General features: G+C 36.9%; 1 protein-coding gene across 3 annotated transcripts in view; it reads left to right on the forward strand.

Moving 5' to 3' along the window:
• BTBD8 (BTB domain containing 8) overlaps positions 1-1664 on the forward strand; it is a 100442-nt gene extending 98778 nt beyond the window's left edge. For all 3 annotated transcript variants that reach the window (XM_062191729.1, XM_062191730.1, XM_062191731.1), the window contains one exon: positions 801-1664. In XM_062191729.1, coding sequence (XP_062047713.1) covers positions 801-1270 — 470 coding nt within the window. In that variant the 3' untranslated portion in view covers positions 1271-1664. The remainder of the gene's footprint in view (positions 1-800) is intronic.
• The last annotated feature ends 6935 nt before the right edge of the window (positions 1665-8599 follow it).

Below are 8599 nucleotides of genomic sequence, written 5' to 3' on the forward strand. Positions count from 1 at the left end.
ACATTTTACAGAGATTAAGACTTTCAGGAGCACTATAATTCTATTCTGAAATTTTTAATTAAAAAGATGAATTTCCTAAAAGAGATTATATTTAGAAGTAGTGATAATATATGAAAAAAGCCCAGGTTTATTTCACATGCTTAGATGATTTCCTGTCTGTTTTTTTTATGTTTTTATGTTCCTTATTAGTAATTCAAATTAATGACCCAAATTGAGAATATGCAATAGTGGCTGACTATTGTGTATCATAACTAAGAAAAGTACTGATCATTAGTCCCTATTCAGCAAAATTATAAGAATAGGGAGATCTTTCAAAGTTGTACTTTTATGTTTGTTTGTCCTTGCTTGCATCCTCCTTTGCATGTGCAATATACAAATAAGCCTTTAGATAAAGTGTATTTATTTCCCCTTTTTGGAATTGACTTACCTTAAAAGTCACCATCAAATAACTATGTCTTTTTTCCTCTTTACGTTCCTATTGTAGTGTATTAGATATATGTGCACATTCTATGTTTCTGTTTCAATAATTTATGTTGTTTTCTGTATCACAAGTTTTCAACTTAAGATATGGAGAATTATTGTTAGTTGCCTGTGTTGATTTTGCTGCTGAACAATACTTTGAATTTTTTAACTTAGAAAAAGAAATGCCTCAAAAATCTTGTCAATGTATTTGTGTTATTTTCCCCAGTTTGTGTTTTTTGGACTATCTCTGTTGTATTATGTTAATATTGTTCTACAAAACTCTGAGGAGTACCAACATGTGCAGTTTTTACATTGTGTAGTATTATGAATTATTTCAGGAGACATAGATGATTGTGACACACTGGCACAAACCTGCATGTCTGACCATCGGCCTGCAAAAACCCTCTCTCCAATATATGAGATGGATGTAATAGAAGCATTTGAACAGAAAATGGAATCAGAAACACACGTTACAGATACAGATTTTGAAGATGATCAACACTTTGCAGAACAAGATTGGACACTACTAAAACAACTTCTCTCTGAACAGGATTCAAACTTAAATATTACAGATTCTGTCCCAGAAGACTTAAACTTAGCACAGTATCTAATCAATCAGACACTACTTTTAGCACGAGACAGCTCAAAACCTCAGGGTACAGCACATGTTGGCACTTGGAACAGATGGAGCGAACTAACATCTCCTCTTGATAATTCCTCAGCAAGTATCAGCATGGCCAGTTTTTCCTCTGAAGATTGTTCACCTCAAGGGGAATGGACAATTCTGGAACTGGAAACTCAACATTAAGAGTGTTAACATTTTAGAAAATTTTAAACTATGGCACCCCTTTATTTTTTGATGCCTATATTCTATCCAAATGATAATTGCATTAGCCAGATAAAGATTCTTAATATTGTGAAAATCTTTCCAAATTGTTGAGGTAAAACATAGTTTATTAATATGATACCACTTGTAGAAAAAGGTGTTTTCTAACATTTTCAGCATGTTTTCTATAATTATTGGGGAAATTAGAAGACTTATTTGCTTCAGTTTTCCATTCCTAACTGATCCTTTGTTCACTTGTTTACCAATCAAGAATTGAAAATGTGAATGCACAGTACATCAGCCCTTTACTTTTTGCTTGGCATAGAGTGACATAGTAATTTAACAATAAAAATACTGCTGTGTTTGTGTCAGTTTATATAGAGTTCCTCTGTGAATAACATTCGGACTCAGATTGGAATGGTTCAGGCTGATAGCTGAATGTTGGAAAAAACATTTAGCTTTCCCAACAATGCAGGTCCAAGAAATTGTGAAGCAAGTTCTTCCCAAGTTTCAACCACACTGTTAATAAAACAAGAGAAATTCCTGTGTCTTTCTTTTTGAAATTTATCCAGAAAGAGGCATCTGCCCCATATTGAAAAACAGTGGGGAAACTGTCTCCCTGTCTTATCTACAGAGACTCACAGTTCAGTATCTCCATTTTTTCTACTCCATGTAAGGAATATTTTGGAATTGCACTTGCAGTATGCTGGCACTGAATAATAACTTGAAAACGGGTATGTGAGACATTCATGGAATTGAATTGAATTGAATTGTGTCTGTGCTTTTTTGCTTATCTCTAAATTTTAGTTCCTTTTTTTTAAGATTTATTTTTTTTATTTGAGAGGCAGAGTTACAGGCTGAGAGAGGGAAAAGCAGAGGTTATTCATCTGTTGGTTCACTCCCCAAATGGCTGCAATGGCCAGAGCTAGGCTGATCCGAAGCCAGGAGCCAGGCGCTTTTTCCCAGTCTCCAATGTAGCTGCAGGGCCCACACATGTGGGCCATCTTCCACTACTTTCCCAGCCATAAGCAGAGAGCTGGATCAGAAGAGGAGCAGCCAGGACCTGAACAGGTGCTCACATGGGAAGTCAGCACCGCAGGCAAAGGCTTAACCTACTGTGTCACAGCACCAGCCTTCCTATTTTCTTGATCAGATTGGCTTTCACTCTCTAATTTTGTTTGAAAGGGAAAAGAGAAAACATTTCCTACAAAGTGCAACTGGGGAGTGAATACTTGAACCTTTGATATTTGGCAGATGTTTGCCCTTAGGGTAATGAGATTTCATATATTGGTTTCTGAAAGCTTTTTCCCTAAAATACCTGTAGATCAGAAATTTGAAAAGTGTTTTAGTTCTTTTTCTAAATTAGCAAATTTTCCAACAAGTGATCAACAGGGAAAATCTAACTACACTGAATATCAGCAATCATTAATACACAAGCATTTGTTCTTATATAATAACATAATTAGCTTTAGCTATTTAATCTATTATGCCACAAAGTTACTACTATTTTATTTACCCAGAAACCTTTTATTTAAGTAATACAAACTTCATATGTTTCATAATTACAACTTTAGGAACATGGTGATTCTTCCCACCATACCCGCACTCCCACTCACTCTCCCATTCCTCTTCTTCCTCTGTCTCCTATTCTCATTTTTTTACTAAGCTCTATTCTCAATTAACTTTATACACATGTGATTAACTCTATGTTAAGTAAAAAGTTTAACAAATAGTAAAAAAAAACAAAAACAAAACACAAAACTGTTCCTCAACAGTAGAGACAAGGGTTGTTCAAAGTCGTTGCTTCTCAAAGTATCAATTTCACTTTTACAGATTGACTTTTAAGTGCTTTTTACTTATCACTGGTCAGGTAGAACATATGGTATTTGGCCTTCTCATACTGGCTTATTTCATTAAGTATGATGTTTTCAAGTTTCATCCATTTTGTTGCAAATGACCAGATTACATTTTTTGTAGTATTCCATGGTATACATATCCTATAATTTCTTTATCCAATCTACAGATGACTGGACTCCATATCTTAGCTATTGTGAATTGAGTTGCAATAAGCATGGAGGTACAGATAACTCTTTCATATGCTGATTTCATTTCCCTTGGGCAAATTCCCAGGAATGGGATGGCTAGGTCATATTGTAAGTCTATATTCAGATTTCTGAGATATCTCCATACTGTCTTCCATAGTGGCTTTACCAGTTTACATTCCCACCAACAGTGGATTAGGGTACCTTTTCGCCCACATCCTCTCCAGCATTTGTTTGTTGATTTCTGTATGAAGGCCATTCTAACTGGGGTGAGGTGAAACCTCATTGTGGCTTTGATATGCATTTCCCTGATAGCTAGTGATCCTGAACATTTTTCATGTGTCTGTTGGCCATCTGGATTTCCTCTTTTGAAAAATGCCTCTTTAAGTCCTTTGCCTGTCTCTTAACTGGGTTGGGTTTTTGTTGTTGTTGTTGAGTTTCTTTCTTTCTTTTTTTTTTAAGATAAATTTATTTATTTGAGAGTTATACAGAGAGAGAGGAGAGGCAGACAGAGAGGTCTTCCATCCAATGATTCATTCTCCAATTGGCTGCAATGGCTGGAGCTGCGCCGATCCAAAACCAGGAGCCAGAAACTTCTTCCAGGTCTCCCATGTGGGTGCAGAAGCACAAAGACATGGGCCATCTTCTACTGCTTTCCAAGGCCACAACAGAGAGCTGGATGAGAAGTGGAGCAGCCAGGACTCAAACCGGTGCCTATATGGGATGTGGGCACTGCAGGCTACAGCTTTACCCGCTTTGCCACAGTACCAGCCCCTGTTGAGTTTCTTGATCTCTTTATATAGTCCACTTATTAATCCTTTATTAGTTGAATAGTTTGCAAATAATTTCTCCCATCCTGTCAGTTGCCTCTTCACTTTCCTGAGTGTTTCCTTTGCTGTACAGAAGCTTCTCAATTTGATGTAATCCCATTTGTCAATTTTGGCTTTGATTGCCTGTGCCTCTGGGGTCTTGCCTATGCCAATGTGTTATAGGGTTTCCCCAATGTTCTCTAATAATGGCATTGGGTCATAGATTTAGGTCTTTAATCCATTTGGAGTGCTTTTTTGTGTGTAAGGTGTATGGTAAGGGTCTTGCTTCATACTTTTGCATTTGGAGATCAAGTTTTGGCAGCACCATTTGTAGAAGATACCGTCCTTGTTCCAGGGATTGGTTTTAGCTCCTCTGTCAAAGATAACTTGGTTGTAGATGCATGGATTGATTTCTGGTGTTTCTATTCTGTTCCATTGGCCTATCCACCTGTTTTTGTAGCAGTACCAGGCTATTTTGATTATAACTGCCTTATAGTATGTCTTGACATCTGTTATTGTGATGCCTCCAGATCTGAGAAGAATGTCCTTGGTATTTTGATTGGTATCTCATTGAATCTATAAGTTGTTTTAGGCAGTATGGACGTTTTGATATTGATTCTTCCAATCCATGAACATGGAAAATTTTTCCACTTTTTTGAGTCTTCTTCTATTTCATTCTCTAATGTTTTATAATTCTCATCATAGAGATCTTTGACATTCTTGGTTAAATTTCTTCCAATGTATTTTTTTTTTTTGAGCTATTGTGAATGGGATTGATTTTAGAAGTTCTTTCTTAGCCATGACATTGTGTATACAAAGGCTGTTGATTTTTGTTTGTTGATTTTATATCCTGCTACTTTACCAAACTCTTCTATGAGTTCCAATAGTCTTAGTAGAGTCTTTTGGATCCCCTATATATAGAATCATGTCATGTGCAATAGGGATAGTTTGACATCCTCCTTCCAATTTGTATCCCTTTGATTCCTTTTTCTTGCCTAATGGCTCTGCCTAAAACTTCCAGGACTATATTGAATAGCAGTTGTGAGTGGGCATCCACGTCTGACTCTGGATCATAGTGGGAATGCTTCCGCTTTTCCCCATTCAATATGAAACTGGCTGTCTTGGTTAAGGGTCTGTTTATGTTTTCTGTGTCTTCAGGGCTCAATTTATGTAGGTTGTATGTGTCCAGCAATCTATCCATTTCTTAACTAGGTTCCCCAGTTTGTTGGCATACAGCTCTTTGTAGTAATTTCTGATGATTCTTTTTATTTCTGTGGTGTCTGTTGTTAATTTCCTTTTTCATCATCTCTAATTTTATTGATTTGGGTATCCCCCCCCCCTTTTTTTTTTTTTTTGGTTGGGCCATTGGTGTGTAAATTTGGTTTATTTTTTTCAAAAAACCAGCTCTTCGTTTTGCTGATCTTTTGTATTTTTTGTTTCAATTTTGTGTATTTCTTCTCTAATTTTAATCATTTCTTTTATCCTAATAGTTTTGAGTTTGGTTTGCTATTATTTCTAGATCCTTGAGATGCACTAATAGCTCATTTACATGGTGCCTTTCCAATTTCTTGATGTAGGCACCAATTGCTATAAACATTCCTCTTAACACTGCTTTTGCTGTATCCCATTAGTTTTTTTTTTTTTAAGATTTATTTATTTATTTGATAGGCAGAGTTACAGAGAAAGGTAGAGACAGAGAGAGCAGTCTTCCATCTGTTGGTTCACTCCCCAGATGGCCGCAACGACCAGAGCTGTGCTGATCTGAAGCCAGGAGCCAGGAGCTCCTTCCAGGTCTCCCACGTGGGTGCAGCGGCCCAAGGACCTGGGCCATCTTCCACTGCTATCCCAGGCCATAGCAGAGAGCTGGATCAGAAGAGGATAAGCCAGGACTAGAACTGGCGCCCATATGGGATGCCAGCACTTCAGGCCAGGGCTGTAACCCACTATGCCACAGTGCCGGTCCCTCCCATTAGTTTTGATATGTTGTATTGTTGTCTTCATTTGTTCCAGAAATTTTTTGATTTCTTCAATGACCCACTGTTCATTCAGCAACATGTTGTTAAGTCTCCATGTGTCTGCATATATTCTAGAGATTCCTGAGTTGCTGATTTCCAGTTATTCCATTGTGGTCCAAGAAGATGCATGGTATAATTTCAATTTTTTTGAATTTGCTGAGACTTGCTTTATGGCCTAGCATGTGGTCAATCCTAGAGAAAGTTCCATGCACTTGTGAAAAGCATGTGTATTCTACACCTGTAGGATGAAAAGTTCTGTAGATAACTGTTAGGTCCATTTGGTCTATAATGTCGATTAACTGCTGTTTCTTTGTTGATTTTCTTCTGGTTGATCTGTCCATTGCTGAAAGTGGGTTACTGAAGTCCCCCATTACTATTGTAGTGGAGTCTATATCTCCCTTTAGATCCCTTAAGTTTTCTTTTTAAATAGCTAGGTGCCCTGTAATTAGGTGCAAATACATTTATAATAGTTACATCATCCTGTTAAATTGATCCCTTAATCAACACATAGTGCCCTTCTTTGTCTATTTTAACAGTTTTTGTGTTGAAGTCTATTTTGTCTGATATTATGATGGCTATACCAGCTCTCCTTTGGTTTCTGTTGGCATGGAATATCTTTTTCCATCCTTTCACTTTCAGTTTGCGTGCATCTTTGTTGCTGATTATTAACCCTTTAGCATATATATTGTTTGCAAATACATTATCCCAGTCTGTAGGCTGTCTTTTCACACAGTTGGTTGTTTCCTTTGCTGTGCAGAAGATTTCCAGTTTGGTGTTATCCCATTTGTCTGTTTTTGCTTTTGTTCCTTGTACTCATGGGATCAGATCCAAAGAATTGCATAGATGTCAACAAGATTTTTCCTTATGTTTTCTCCTAAGAGTTTCATTATTTCAGGTCTTATATTTAAGTCTTTACCTAGAGTTGACATTTGTATATGGGATAAGGGTCTGGTTTCATATTCTGCATGTGGACATCGTTTTCTCAGCACTGTTTATTGATTTCCCCACTTTGTTCTTGGTGTCTTTACCAAGGATCAGTTGACCATAAATGTGTGGATTTATTTCTGGGTTCTCTGTTCCATGGGACCTAATATCTGTTTTTGTGCCAGTACCATACTGATTTTATTACTATATCACCATAGTATATTTTGACTTCAGATAGTGTGATGACTATAGTTTTGATCTTTTTGTTAAATATTGCTTTGTCTATTTGGGGTCTTTTATGGTTCTATGTAAATTTTGGGATTTTTTTTTCTATTTCTGTGAAACATGGCTTTTGGTGTTTTGATAGGGATTGCAATGAATCTGAAGTTCTATTGTAAATGGTGGTTATAGTTAAGTGGGGGGGTATAAATTATTTTTATCTTTTAACTCACCCATAATTTTCCGTGTTTTCTAGTACAGAAAAGTGAGTTTTATTGTTTATGAGTAAATAGCACAGGTTAAGTGAAAAGCTAATGATTCCTGGTCAGAAAAAAAAAAAAAAGACAACTTTCAATTTAGATGTTAATTTGAGATATCATTGAGAACATGAAGGTACGCAATATAATGTCTTTCAAAATTCAGAAACCCAGCAAACCACAATCTTTCCACATATCCACTCTTTTTGCTGCGAGTTTTTCTTTTTCTTTCTTTTCTTTCTTTTTTTTTCTTTGCAGGGAGAAGTGCTAGGATGGGAACTTTGGCTCGGTTTAATGAATTCTTACAGGAGCTATTTTAGAGTTGGAATTATCTACATATTCCTCTCTGGTGATGTTGATACTATTTTTGTATTATAAATCCTGACACCAAGATTACTTTGAATTTAGCTTAGCTAGATATGAGAAATGTGTTTCTACCATGCAAATATTGCATGGTGTCAATGATTCACCTCTCAGGGCTGGTATTATGGTGCAGCAGGTTAAGCCACCATCTGAGACACCTGCCTCCCATATGAGCACCAAATCGAGTCCCGCTGCTCCACTTCTAGTCCAGCTCCCTGCTAGTGCACCTGGACGGGCAGTGAAGGATGGGGTCTCTGCCACCTATGTGGAAGACCCAGGAGTTCCAGGCTCCCGGCTTTGGCTTGGCCCATCCCCAGCTATTATGGCCATGTGAGGAGTGAATCAGATGACAGAAGATGTCCCTCTCTCTCTGTGTCTCTCCCTCTCTCTGTAATTCTCTGCTTTTCAAATAAATCAGTTAATTTAGAAACTGATTCACTTCATATGGTGGTTTATTAATTACTTCAATATTTAGGCAATATTAACACAAGAATTGTAATACTAAATGAGAATTTCCATTCTTTGATTCTGTATTTTTTTAATGTTCTCTTGACCAATTAAACAATGAATTTCCAAGTCAGTGTTAAGGGAAAATGGCAGTGGAGAAAGTATTGTCACCTCGGTTCTTTGTCTCACAGGAAAGAAGAATTTCCGAGCTGACAGCAGAGGGATTTACGTAGAT

Source organism: Lepus europaeus, chromosome 5 (genome assembly GCF_033115175.1).
Source record: "Lepus europaeus isolate LE1 chromosome 5, mLepTim1.pri, whole genome shotgun sequence".
NCBI lineage: Eukaryota > Metazoa > Chordata > Mammalia > Lagomorpha > Leporidae > Lepus > Lepus europaeus.